The sequence below is a fragment of the Puma concolor genome, chromosome B4 (genome assembly GCF_028749965.1).
Source record: "Puma concolor isolate L17-30 chromosome B4, mPumCon1.1.hap2, whole genome shotgun sequence".
In the NCBI taxonomy this organism is placed as follows: Eukaryota; Metazoa; Chordata; class Mammalia; order Carnivora; family Felidae; genus Puma; species Puma concolor.
The window spans coordinates 82,935,491-82,950,490 of record NC_141673.1 but is presented as its reverse complement, the minus strand read 5'-3'; the positions used below and the strand labels follow the sequence as shown (position 1 = coordinate 82,950,490).

The 15,000-nt window shown below is 38.2% G+C and overlaps 1 protein-coding gene across 7 annotated transcripts in view; it reads right to left on the bottom strand.

The window, feature by feature from the left end:
* ITPR2 (inositol 1,4,5-trisphosphate receptor type 2) overlaps positions 1-15,000 on the bottom strand; it is a 515,364-nt gene that overhangs the window by 388,883 nt on the left and 111,481 nt on the right. For all 7 annotated transcript variants that reach the window (XR_015253713.1, XM_086713794.1, XM_025930361.2 and 4 more), the window contains 4 exons: positions 14,869-14,967; positions 14,503-14,586; positions 14,057-14,203; positions 10,956-11,051 (listed from right to left, as the gene is read on the bottom strand). Coding sequence is in view for 6 of the 7 variants with exons in the window: in XM_086713794.1 (XP_086569920.1) it covers positions 10,956-11,051; positions 14,057-14,203; positions 14,503-14,586; positions 14,869-14,967 (426 nt within the window). In the remaining variant the exon portion in view is untranslated. The remainder of the gene's footprint in view (positions 1-10,955; positions 11,052-14,056; positions 14,204-14,502; positions 14,587-14,868; positions 14,968-15,000) is intronic.

The window sequence follows — 15,000 nt, the reverse complement described above, 5'->3', positions numbered from 1 at the left end:
CAACAATACTAAAGATAATGTTAGATCAGTTAGATTTTGCCTCATCTTTGTGTCTCTCCAATAACTAATATGGAGTTATTGCTTCAGTAAATTCATTAAAGGATAATAATAATGAGGAGAAAGAGGAGGAAGCAGAGGGGAAGAAAGAGAAAAAGGAGGAGAAGCCACCCAAATATATCTATGACTATATAAATTTATCAGTATTAACTGAAGACCAAATAAATATATGCTTTAATGTATGTTTTAGTTATACTGATGCTTTCCTTCTCTAAATGAAATAATAGCAGTAATTATTATAGTAATTAGACTAAGGATGAACCAAAAAAATATTATTTCTAATAGAAAGAAGAAAAAAGACATGGTCATGTGAAGATTCCTGAATCTTTTAGGACGTTAAAGGAAATATTTCCTTATGTTAAAAAATAAATTATAAATCTGGCATTGGAGAGAGAGACACCTAATATGCTATTCAATCGTTTATTCAATAAATATTAATAGAATATCTATAATGGGCAAAACATTGTGGCATATGGTATTTTAGCAAAGACAAAAAGAATGTGGTCCCTGACCACAAGACCTTACAATCTAAGAGGGAAAATAAGACATAAATACAGCTAGCTGTAATATAAAATAGAATGTGACAAGAGATATAAGATAAGAATGAATAATTTATAAATAATATAGGTCAGAAGAAGGAGGGATCCATGGTGGGCAAATTTATTGAAGAATTATTCATGGAGAACGGAGCATCTGAGATAAGCCTTGAAGGATGGGTAGAAATTTAACTTGCAGAGAAGGAAAGGAGTGAAGAAGACAGGAAATGCAGGGAAGGTAACACCACATGGGTAAAAAATAAGACTTGTTCAGAGAAGACCGATAAATGTCACTTATGGAATACTTTTTATATCCTTTTAAAGGTGAATTCATTTCCCCTTATAATCATCATAGTAGAATGGATTCTTCACCCCCACTTTACAGATGAGCCCCCTGGGGCACATTAAGTGAAGTCCTCTGTGCAAAGTCACACCACTGGTGAGTGGCAGGGTCACTGGGAGCAGAGGTCTGACGATTCCAAAGCTACATCCTTTACTTACTATAGCATGTTACTTCTCTCCTGCCTCCATAACGAGGAGGGATGGGATCCAAGCCAGCCCAGACCAATGGGGCCATTAAATCATAGGCTAATGGGTTCACATCTTCAGAAAGATTTTGCATATCACTGGGGAAATGTTTGCTGAAACATTGCATTAAAAACCCTTTGCCATGGTTAGTAGGAGATGGAGACAAAGGATGGAAGAGGGAAAGTAACCAAGTGCGGTGGTTCAAGTGAGAGGCAGCAAAGCCCTGACAGAAATAATCATGCTGAAATGGAAAGGAAAAAGCAGACGCAGAAGATTTTACAGAGCCAGAGTCAGTAGAATCTGAATGTGTAAACTGAGAGAGAAAAATATGTTTGTCATCACTTTAAGTTTCTAACACTTAACTAAGAAAACTGCACTGTTTTATGGGGAAACAATTCAATCTTGGATATAGTTATTGAGTTTCAATGGCAGTGGGACAACTGAGATCAAATTCATGGCCCAGTAAAGCCAAGGGAGTGAGTGACAGAGGATATGAAGAACAAAAACACCCAGTACTAAACCTTTGAAGGGAGCTCTCATTTAAATGGCCAAAGAGGCTAGAAAGAAGTCAAGCAAAGCATGACACAAGTCAGAATAGAAAAGTGGCAGAGAAAGAGAGAGAGACACAGAACTATCATAAACATGTGGGCAGTGAAAGCCACGATGGTACCACAATCAAGTGAAAAACAACCACAACTTTCCATGGAACACAACACCAACTGGACACACTTCTAATACACGTTCATTTTCTTAAAACAAAAAGGTTACTTGTTTTATGATGAAATGTGTTTTGATCAACTTTTATTATATGTAACATTAAAATCATCACTTGTATATTTTTAAATAATTATCTATCTTCTTCTTTCCAATGACTGGCATTTGAGAGACAATCTATTATTCTGACTGACAAGTCTAGAAAAGAAAAGAAGGGAAAAATAATCTTTATTGGATGCTAACATGTGCCAGGCATGATTTACATTTCGACATATAACAGTTATGCTTGTGTGTATAGGGTCTTGCTTGTGTGTATAGGGTCTCGTATATATATTCTTCTACTGTCCTTATTTATATGTATGCCTACACACACAAACATACAAACCAGGCCCTTTTCATAAACTGTGTCTGATACAGTTGATGGCAAACTAAACATAGGGATATTTAAAACTATAGCCCTGAGATTCATAAGGTTCTATGATGATGGACAGGTTCTAGTGTACTAAGTTTTTAACTAATTAATTAAATCCAAAGTCAGTTGTATAGTCAGGAAATAAGTGTTTACTGCCATCTGGTGGAAGTCTGGCCTATCTACAAACATGTAAGCTAGTTGTCTTTGAAAGGGCAATTACAAAATCTTTAACAAATAAAATTATTTGCACTACCCAATCTATCTTATTTTGGAAAGGATCATTGTTGCTTTAATAATATCCAAAGAAAGAAAATGGAGAAGCAGCAGATCAGAAATTGTGATACTTGATTTATAATTGCTCCCTTGACTATGGAGGAACTATTTACTGAGGCTCTCATATCATCCCATTCAAAATATGATAAAATTACCTTCTCCCCCATTGACCATTGATATGGTTGTGAACTCTCCTGTACCAATAAGGAGATATTGGTGTTTATTGACACAAGTAAAGGATCTAGGGCAAATGTCAATGAGTGTGCTTATAATTGTGCTGTGCATTAAATGCAAATGCAAACATACATGGCTGTTCACCTTCCTTCCCCTCATGTTACCTTATTTCTTGTTTGACCCCATGGAAACTGACATCACAGGAAGACCTAACAATATGGTACTGTAAATGTACTGTAACACAGTATCTGACAAAGCCACAATTGGCTTCATGATCTAATTCACAACTAAATACTTTGTCCCACATTTTGTCCATGAGTTTCTAGCATTGGCTATTTCTCAAAAATAAATTTTGAATTATCCAAAACAAAATAGCACTACATTTGTATTGCTATTCTTTTTTATTTTATTTTTTTAAGTTTATTTATTTTTTTGACAGAGACAGAATGCAAACGTGAGCTGGGGAGGGGCAGAGAGAGAGGGAGACACAGAATCCAAAGCAGGCTCCAGGCTCCAAGCTGTCAGCACAAGGCCTGACGCCGGGCTCGAACTCACAAGCTGTGAGATCATGACTGGGCCAAAGTCAGACGCTTAACCAACTAAGCCACACAGGCACCCCTATTGCTATTCTTAAATAGCTTGCAGTTTATGTGCTTTGTCTCTATAATTAAACTACAGAAGCCTCAGCATATGAAATGGTCTAATTTCCTTTGGATAGTGTCCCCTTCATTTCTATACAAGCAATCGCCTTACTGACATTTTTCTGAAAAACTTGGCCACCCTGGAAGTTAAAACAAATTATCATGTTTAGGAAGTATATGTTTAAGTAAAATTTTGAGGTTTTTCTTTTTTTTTTCTTCATTTGTGCTTAGATTTAAGGTTGCAGCCCTTTAAACTCCCTGTGAGATTTAACATGGTCATCTATGGATGTCAATAATTTTAACATTACACAAAATCAGTTGTCTCAGATGCGTATGCAGAGGAGATGTCCCAGTGACTGAATTCATATCATTCTCCTCTACACTGTAAACACCCAATGATAAGGACCAACGGTTAATAACCTTTGTTTTCTTCACAACATCAAAATAGTGCTTCCACCCAGTGGGCAGTCCATAAATGCCTGTGTAATGTTGGTAAAACATAGGTCAAGGCTTCTCACCATTGGCACTATTGGCATTTGGGGCCAGATAATTCTTTGTGGTGGGGGCCGTCCTAGGCATTACAAGATGTTTCCCTGCATCCCCAGCCTCTACCCACTAGATGCCAGTAGCTCCCTCTCACCAGTTCTGACAATAAAAATGTCTCCAGACATTGCCAAATACGCCCTGGGGGACAGGACCACCACTGGTGAGAACCACTGGTATAGATGAAGCAATGCAAGTCTAGCATTGAGCCCAAAGACCATCATTATCTTGTTTTTTGTTTTGTTTTGTTTAACTTTGGACAAAGTAAATCGCCTCTCAGAGCCTGGGTCCCTTCTTCTGTAAAGTGAAATGATTGGATGCAGACCTTCAATCTCTCTCTCTGATTGATCCTTTAGGTTATCTAGTGTTTAGTAAATATAAATTAAATATCAGACTGTTCTAGGTGCAAGGCATCCCGTGGTGAGCCCCTAAACTTCCCGCCCTTCAGTCATCTGACTTACAAAGAAATACCAGTTCTGGAAAAAAATTACAATCAATAATAGTAGGAGTAGTGACAGTAATAATAAACAATGCTACTCCACATTTTTTGCCCCCTCCTTCTCAATGGAAGGAAAGGGACTTAGTACTTATTGAATACATTTTATGTGCAAAGTGCTAAACATTCCATATCTTCTTTAATCCCAAAATAATCCCATGTAATATATACAATCATCTTTTTTACACACAAGGCAACCGATGTTCAGAGAGGTCAAATATTTGCTTAAAGTCAGAGAGACTGTGAGCAGTATACATGGGATTTTTTCCCCCACTACACTAGGCTGTCTTTGCCACACTGGCCAAGATAAACACCATATACTCAAAGGCAATTCAAGAATTACATAATCCAATTTGCCAGAAATGCCTCAAGCACATTAAAAAGTAATATTTCAAATTATCAATATGTGTGTTCAGAATGGAAAGGATGAGGGAAAAGAGCCTTTTCACTGCCAAATTCTGCTCCTGTAATAGGAACTTCCCTTTAATGTAAAAGCAGTTCCCTTCTCATCTAATTTTTTTTTTAAATAGACCTTTAAAAACCTGTCTAGTAGGACTTGCTTGCCCTTTATTACTGCTTCTCCTGCACGGCCATGATACGAAAACTCAGTTCACCTTTCCTTCCGCTTCCTGGCTCCCTTGTCATTCCTCTCCCCAAACCCCCCACCCCGGATTCCGGTCTCCACCGAAAATGCTCTCAACCACAGATGACTGTGTTCTTGCCAAATGCTGTAAATACATTTTGTTCCTGACCTTTTCGGTAGCACTCCCTCCTTCTTGAAAGCCTATCTTCCCTTGCTTGACATTGTGATTCAGCCCATCTGACCTTCCAGTTGCTTCCTTGACTTCTCAGGCTCCCAATCTGCTGTCCATCCTTTAAAAACTGGCATTCCCCACAGTTCTGCCTTCAAACATCTCCTCACTCTCCTCGTACTCCCTGATGATCACACCCATGCTGACGATGACTACATCTACTTCTCCAGGTGCACCAGTCCCCAAACTTCCAGAAGATGTGAACACTGTCCCTATCAGGCATTTTCACCTGTATACTTTAGAGCACTTCCAATTAGACATAGTTAAAAGTGAATGGATTATTTTCCTCATCAACACTGCACCCCTTTCCATGTTCCCTAAATTGGTGAATAACATCGCCAGTTCTCCAAAGCCAGAATCCTACTCCTTAACCCCTAACATTCCATGGATTACCATTTTTTCCATTGCTTCCAATGTCCTAAAAATGTCTTCTCCCCTTCGCCTTCTTGCCATTACCAATGTCACCCCCTTGGTTCAAATCCTCAAAATACCCTGATGGTATCAGATCTTTCTCTCCTATCTGGGCTCCCTGCCTCTCAGGCAATCCCTTCCAGCTGCTTTACAAAGGCTCCAGAGTAGGGCGCCTGGGGGGCTCAGTCAGTTAAGCATCCCACTTGGGCTCAGGTCATGATCTCATGGTTCTCAAGTTTGAGCTCCGTGTCTGGCTCTCTGCTGTCAGCCCAGAGCCCACTTTGTATCCTCTGTCTCCCTCTCTCTCTGCCCTCCCCTCCCCTCGCACTCTGTCTCTCTCTCAAAAATAAATAAACATTAAAATTTTTTTTTTTTTTTAAATTTTTTTTTTTTTTCAACGTTTATTTATTTTTGGGACAGAGAGAGACAGAGCATGAACGGGGGAGGGGCAGAGAGAGAGGGAGACACAGAATCGGAAACAGGCTCCAGGCTCCGAGCCATCAGCCCAGAGCCCGACGCGGGGCTCGAACTCACGGAGCGCGAGATCGTGACCTGGCTGAAGTCGGACGCTTAACCGACTGCGCCACCCAGGCGCCCCAACATTAAAATTTTTTAAAAACGCTCCAGAGTAGTTCTATCCACTGGAACTTTCCCTGTGATGATGGAAAACGTTCTGTATTTGTGCTACCCAATATCATGTGCTTATTGAGCCCCTTGAAATGTGGCTAGTGTAACTGACAAACTGGCTTTTTAATTTTAATAGTACTTATTTTAATTTAAATAGCCAACATGTGGCTAGCGACTACCGCATTGGACAATGCAACTCTAGAGTGGTCATCTTTAAACACAACTTTATTTAGAACACTGCTCTTTACTTTTATAATAAAACTGGGGTGCCTGGGTGGCGCAGTCGGTTAAGCGTCCAGCTTCAGCCAGGTCACGATCTCGCGGTCCGTGAGTTCGAGCCCCGTGTCAGGCTCTGGGCTGATGGCTCAGAGCCTGGAGCCTGCTTCCGATTCTGTGTCTCCCTCTCTCTCTGCCCCTCCCCCGTTCATGCTCTGTCTCTCTCTGTCTTAAAAATAAATAAACGTTGAAAAAAAATTAAAAAAAAAATAAAATAAAATAAAACCAATTCTCCTTAACTGAATATATACGGCCTGAAAAAAATCAGCTTCCTACATTTCTGCCCCCCCCCCACCTTCTAGCACCACGTCCAAACTCACACATATCCTGTGTGTGATACACATATGTATTATCCATATAAAACTAGTTTGTAGAATACCACACACCTCCTTGCCTGTGCAAAAGCTGTCCTCGCCGCCTGCACACTCTCCTTGCCCACCTGCCTTACTCATCCATCAGGCAGCTCCTCCTCTAGCCTATTCACCATTCCTTGTACCTCCTCGGCACCTTAGTGCTTCCCTACCAGCACGTCACTATTCCTATTGCTACAATACACTTATTGCACTGTACTCAGAGCTCCCTGAGGGCGGAAATTGAGTTTTCTAATGACATCACTGGTGTCTACCAAATGTTTGCAAATAGGTGTCCATCCCCAGCCTCTAAGGTAACTACTTGAATCGTTATTCCTATTACTAGTTACATCAAATCCAAACCTTTCAATCAAAATCTTCAAGCAAAGGGATCTGTCACTCAATAATTCCTTTTAGAACCCCTCTCCTTGAGCCAAGCCTCCCTTTTTACATTGTCTGCTGATGATGTGGAACATTCCACAACCCTGTCTGTGCTTCCTTGATTGTCCTTCTGCTTCTCTACCAACCTGTGTCTATTACTTTCTTGGAGAACCAGGGAAAAGTTTGCCCCAAACAAGAGCCTCCTTTGGCTTACCTCACAACTCCACCTGACTGACATGATCCTGCCTCTGACCATCCTGTGGCCATTTATTGTACACTGTGTTCCAAACTAGAAGGTCAATTCTTTGAGGACAGAGATTTTCTCCTCTGCTTCCTTTCCTATCTGCAGCATTCTCTACCATGCTATGCATTTATCAGGCACTTAAAAAGTATATGTTAAAGACAGTATGACATCTTAAAGAGGATGTCTGTTGCTGCTATGAATTCCAAAAATAATTATTCCCAACTCCTGCATTTTCAACATCCTATTATGTGTATCTTATTGTTTAAGTAGTATCTAGATATTAAAGATGAAACTGAAAGAGCAAAATAAATAAAAGCCATAGAGCCCTTTCTCTCCTATAAGTAAGGGTCTAATTAAACAAAATAAATAAGGCTAGGAAGTTACAAATCCACATGCTAGGAACTCCTTACCATACCTCAATGACATGAATAATGATTTGAAATTAAAGACCTGGGCATTTTTAAAAAGCAAAAATGATAAAAAGGATAAGCATTGTTTTTTCTTCTTTTTTTAAATATGTATTTACTTATTTATTTATTTATTTTTGACAGTGAGAAAGAGTGCAAGTGATGGGGTGGGGAAGAGACAGAGGGAAAGAGAGAGAGAGAGAGAGAGAGAGAGAGAGAGAGAGACAGAATCTGAGGCAGACTCCAGGCTCTGAGCTGTCAGCACGGAGCCCAACGCGGGGCTCGAACTCACAAACCGTGAGATCATGACCTGAGCCAAAGTCGGATGCTTAACCAACTGAGCCACCCAGCTGCCCCAACATTGTTTTTTAACTGTTGTCAGAGGCTATATCCATCTGTTGTGGAATTAGAACTGGAAATCAATGTTTTTATCAAGTCATAGTGACTATAATAAATGTGCTTTTGCCACACCTGAGGACACTTTCACACCGTATGACAAGCGTGCTGAGATGTGACTGTACCAGGACCTTTTCTGACCTGAGCTGACATATGAAATATAAAACCCCAACCTATGGATGCCAATATTCTAAAGCTAAGATTCTTCTTTTGAGTTAGAATACTACACAGAAGCACCCATTCTGTTAAAATCAGTAGACAATAAATTCCTACTTTTCAATTTTCAGATATGTATTTAATGCTTAATTCTCCTTCTCTCACCTTCTCCTAAAAAAAAAAAAAAAAAAGTGCTATCTCAAGTATTAAAGGTCAAAGCAGAAATCCTACAAGTACACCAGAATCTTTAATGGACAGTATAGTATCTGGCATTTAAAGTCATATCCTCTAGAGATAGAATGAAAAGAGGCTTTCAAATTATTTTCAAGGAATGAGCTGCTTTCTATTTTTCAATTTTTAATGGACTACTTTATGTATTGAGGTCTTAGATCTTCATTAAAGTTAATAAACAATTTAATTTTCAATAATCTAGTCATTTGAATTATCAATGATACAAGTTTTAACTGTAGAAATTAACTAAGAAAACTAATAATGTTTAATCATGTCAGCTTTCTAGAGAATGTCCATAGTTATAACAGCCGTTGACTGAAAGCTGAATTATGGAGAAGAGTCACTAACACCAGATCCAAGAGAATTTTAATACGAATTTCTTATCTTTTAAAGGACATCCCATAGACTTTTCTAATTCTTATTTTAGACAAGATTCTCCACCTTACTGTTTAATTTTACATCAAAGCATTACTTTTCAACAAAGTTACTTCAAAACATTCAAGGTGTAAACAGCCCATAAACGGCAAAGCTATATTTCATTTATTTGAACAGCTTCATCAATAATAATAAAAGTATTTATATTTATACTATTTACTATAGTAAATAGTATAAATATATAGTAAATTTTATATAGTAAATTTTCTCATAATGAAATTAATCATGCCGGCACCACTTACCAGATGCCCATCATGAGGCATACATTATGCCAAGCCCTTTACCCTATTTAATTCTCTTAATACTTGTATTCTATGAATGTTGTGATTATCCCCATTTTACAGAGGAAGAAATTAGAGCTCAGAGAGATTAATTTGCCCAAATATGGCTCCAAATTCCTCTCAAATACAAATCCCCAAATCTTCTTCCTATCCTCTAAGCTTACAGAAGCCTGAATAGCTTCTTTGTATTCATTCATTCATTCATTCATTCAAGAAATAGTCATCAAATGCTCTCTAAGTTACAGGCATTGCCCTAGATGCTGGGGACACAGTGGTGATGTAGAAAATAAAAATAAAGTAAAAAAAATAAAAATAAAAAAATAAACCCCCCTGCCTTCAGAGAGCATACATTCTGACAGAGAATGCCAAAAAAATAAAATGTACCATAAGTCAGAGAGTGGTAAGTACTATGAAGAAAATTACCACAGATTAATAGGATGTAAAGGGTAATGGTGTCAGGTGCTGGTTTACACAGGGGTCAGCACATTTATGGAAACTTCCTGTTTCCCATACCTTTTTCTCATCACTTCTGCGTCCCCACTTCCTTATCTTCCCTCACATCCGAAACCACAAGTTAGATAAGTCATACTAAAAATTCTAAGGCCAAATTCTGGTTTAGAATCCCAGAAGAAACTCTAAATTGAAAAACAGAAACAGACTTGAGGGGAGTAGAATGGATGGATATTTTCATACATCTAAAAAAAACTAGTATCTTCAAAATTATTTTTGCATTTGATAGCCAAACTTTAATTAAATCATTTCTTTTTTTTTAAATTTTTTTTCAACATTTATTTATTTTTTGGGACAGAGAGAGACAGAGCATGAACGGGGGAGGGGCAGAGAGAGAGGGAGACACAGAATCAGAAATAGGCTCCAGGCTCTGAGCCATCAGCCCAGAGCCCGACGCGGGGCTTGAACTCACGGGCCGCGAGATCGTGACCTGGCTGAAGTTGGACGCTTAACCGACTGCGCCACCCAGGCGCCCCAATTAAATCATTTCTAAAACATCTACGCTGTTGCTTCTTCCCACTCTTCCTATCTACCTGATTGTCAACATGCTTGCAGTGGAGAAAGGAAAGACCTTATTTGTTGTTACCATTTTTATTAGCAGTTTTAGGACAGTTCAGTGTCTCAGGAAGAAATGCCTTTCTTCTCCAACAGTTTGAACAATAAAAGCCAGTAAAACCAGTTTCTGTGAAAACGGCCTGAAACGATCAAGGCTCTACTACACCAAAAATGAATAGATCACGTCTCCAATGCAGACATTCTGAAAGAATGAAGCTAAATACAAAAGTTTAGACTGAATCGATACTCTCTTGCCCTTGACCTTAAAGGAAACCAACCAGTGTTCTGTTGTTACTGTTGTTTTAATTTTTAAGACAAAGATTATTTAAAGGCTTCAATTAATATTTACATATTAAGAATAATTTATATGCCAGCCCAGATCATAATAGGCAATGGTCAAATTTTGTATCATGACTGTTCCTACAAATACAGCAATGTTTGGAGAGCCTAACTGCTTATGTCACTATCCAGAGTCAGAGATTTAATAGTACTCTATCTATTAGACTTACCTCTGCAGCTAAATAGTTCCCAGTTGCAAGGTGTTTAAATCTGAACAAGCTGTTCCATTGTCCAGCACCTCCACGGCAAGGGTCATGATGAACTACCTGCAGACAAAAAGAGGAACAACGATAAAGGCTAAAAGATACTCACGTTGCTGGCAAGCAAATGCCAACATTTTACACAAAGTGCTCGCCTGTTAATACTAACTTGTGAAATCTAATATGTTTTCATAAGAGGACAATGTGGCTGAAAAACAAAATTCCCCCACAAATGAGCAAGAGACCTAACAGTTAACTCACTGTGTGCATGCATGATACTCATGCCTTAACTGTGCAAATACAGCCTTACTCCAAAAGACAGGTTTCTCAGGCCAAAACTGGAAATGCTGTGGGGTTTTTCCCCATTTGTTACTCAAATATTCTTTCAACAAATCCTATTAAAAGCTTACTATGCACCAAGTACTCTTCTAGACAATAGGACGCAGCAATGAGTAAGACTAGAGCTTTTAATACATAAGATTTGGCAAGTGCTAGGAGGAAATAAACAGAGAGCATGACAGAGGAGGTAGGGAAGGCTTCTTGAGATGTAGCGATTAGCACAGGCCACTCGGAGATGACATGGTGGCTGAAACCCACAGGGTAAGAATAAACAGTCACGTAGAGAGATTGGAAGATATCATTCCAGGTAGAGAGAACCACAAATGCCAAGACCTGGAGCTTTCTCAACTAACTTAATTCTTGGCCCTATCCGTGGATGCTTTTTTACTAATACCATGTCCTTTCATATCTGTCCTAGGAACTGGCTGAGCCAGGAACTGGCCCAGATGCTGAGCCACCAGACTCCCTGAGTACAAAAGAAGGTGCTCTGAAGCAGCTGCTTACGCCAGGTGACCTGATGCACAGCAGCAAATCCTAGGCTTTACAGTCTGAAGATGACTGTGTTTGAGCCCCAGCTCTGCCAATTACTAGGGTATGATCACAGCAGGCAATTGAACATCTTCAAGCCAGTTTCATCATGTCTAAATGATTTTAATTCATAAGACTGTTTTGAAGATTAAGTACCAGGAGAACTTTTCATTATTCTCCCCCAACAGGTTACCTTCTTTTTGTTAATACTGACCACACTTAGACTCCTGCCTCCAGCCTCAAATTCTGTGTGCTGCTATACAGAACTTTCTAATATTTTTTGCTAGACTCCGGCATCTAGGAATCCCCTACTCTGATAGCTCAAGTAAGATAATAATTATGAAAATACTTCAAAGTGGATGAAGTCTTAAAAACACTCTCCCTGTGATCAAAAACCTACCCATCCTAAAAGGCTAAGTTCTCAAACTTCTTCCACAAATCCTTTACAAATCACATTGGCTATACTCTAACTCCTTTGACAAAGACATTGATACCTTTGAGAATGCTCAAGTCTATCAGCTGTCTCACATACATACACAGATTTTGCACACAATTGCTGGAGGTTAACAAATAACTTGAAGCTCACCACAGATCGCAGACTAAGAATTCCTATCCTATACAGTAGTGCATGTAGCAATGCTCGTATAGCTCCCTAAAGGACAATTTGGAGATACAGAGTGTCATCATTTATCACAATGATTTTGCAAGGCTGCTCTTGGCATCATCAGGCATTGGCCAAGATACAAAAATCCTGTAAGTCACAGCCTTCTAAGTGATCCACTGTATCACAGGGGTAGGAAGCCTCATCAACAGGGTTCTGGAGTCATTCCACTGGAACAGAAAGCAGAGAAAAGTAGAATAGAGCTTCTCTCTTTCTCTCTCTCCCAAAATAAACTTTAAAAAAAAATTTGAAATAATAAAAATAAAGATAGGAAATATGTTTGTTGTACAATTTCATCTCTATTCTAAACCATGGCAGAATTATCCAAACCAAGCCTACAGAATTATTTTGATGTTACCATTATAATTAAGGGTCAGCTCACTGGAATAAACATCATACTTCCTCATTGTCTGTTTCAATAGTCTGTAATGTGTGCCGTTACCCCTCTTTCAGCAGGGTTACTTCCCTCTTTTTTTCATCATGTGAAAAATAAGTATGTTCTGTTATTACTTCTTCTAACACGAGATATAATTCAAGGGCCCACGTTTGCCCCTGCTCGTTCATTTTCCTGTACTTGCATAGAATGTCTTCAGATCCTCATCTCCTACCACTTCTTTCAAGTCCAAATGCGTTTATTCAAGATACGTACAAATATTATACCTTCTAAAGCAATTATTTACATGTTGAAATACATATTATTTTATTACAAATCATTTTCCTTTTCTTCTTTATTTTGAAATTTAGGCATTTTATCAATTTTTAATCATGAAAATCTGTAAATAATATTACCTATGAATTCTATTTTAAGCTATTAAAGGAAGTGCCACAAAATATATGCTGTAAAAGGGGAGTGATGGGTTTAAAATGATTGCAAATCACTGCTATAGCCTTAGATGTCCATTACATCAGGATGGAACTTATCAAATGTTGGCTCGTTCATGAGTAATTACATCTATCTTATCTCCTCCATGGTATAGAAAGATCCTTTAAAGAAAAATCCATACCTTGCAATTCTTAATTACTCTGTCATACTGGCAATGACTTTTTAAAGGATGGATGAATTCTTAACTATGGGTCTCCTCATTCCCATAAAAATGGCATCCCCTGAAGACATAAATGTTCTTCTCAGTTACTGTGCGGTTCTGATATCTATCTTCACTTAAAGTGAGTTGTCATATTCCAATCTTAACTCCAGTGCCATTTGAGGCACATTGCCTGCAGTCTGATCAATCTTCACAACATTTCCCAATGGATTTTTAAAAAGCAACATCTATATATGCTCTTATTAGATGTGAGAGAGAGAGAGAGAGGGAGAGAGAGAGAGAGAGATGCGCCAGAGAGAATAGGTAAAGGAAGTAGTAAGAATTCAAACTGATCATAGTAATGAGGAGGACAAGTTAGTTCACAAATATTACTCTTTTATCAACTTATCACAAATGATGCCTATAATAATAAAATAATCAGCCTAGTAAATCTGATTTACTAGTAAATTTATATAATTTTTTAAATAAATACTTACTAAAATCCAAAAATATTTACACACCTCTATTTCCCAGAGTGCTTTAGAACTAGTAGCAGAAGTGGCTGATTGACGCAAGGTTGTACGAAGGAAAATGTGTTGTTTTTTCTCATATTCATCACAAGTCAGAAACTTCTCTTGTTCTGCATGAAACAATCTAACAACATCACCCTAGGAAAAGAGGAAAATAAAACTGTATTTCCAAGAAAATTCTGAACAAATAGACATATGAAGCAGATGTCTCTTTCTGGTTTTTATACTCTGTACCCTTCTGCTAGTTACTTGGCTTTTAATGATTATTTATATGTCCCAAAAAGAGGAAAACTCAATGAAACACTCAGTGTGGGTATTAAGGTCTATAACCATCTTCTGAAGTATGAATACTAGCGAATACACAGGTTTCGCATGTAGAATTTCAGTAAGACTGCCTTCAGTTCTTCTGGCAAATGTTCCATGTAGCACATACTTACTCCTTTTAGTACATCCTCTCGATAGGAACTATATTTCATAAATAAAGTGATTTTCCAGCTCGTGTTGCAATTAACAGCATTCACCTATTAATGAAGAAATGCTAAGTTATAAGACTATGCATTCCGTTTTGTACCAGAAATTATTCCTCCAAATGGTAAAAAGAGAGAAAAAAGATAACTTTGGACAATGAGGTATGTACCTCAATACAAATACCATCCAAAACTAGCAATCATTATCTACGTGGATCTTAGGAATATTAATTACTATAACTGGGGTTATGCTCATGAAAACAATAAATGAAGCTACATGACTTTTTTTTCTCTCACAATGAATATAAAATTCATTTTCTTTCCACCTGAACTTACCTCTTTACACCCTGGATTATCCAGAAGCTCTATGTTGCTGGCATGCAGTGGTTGTCCTGCATTCACGGGCATCAAAACAACTTTGTCGCCTACGACAATCTAGGAATCAGAAATAAGTTGCAACCATGACAC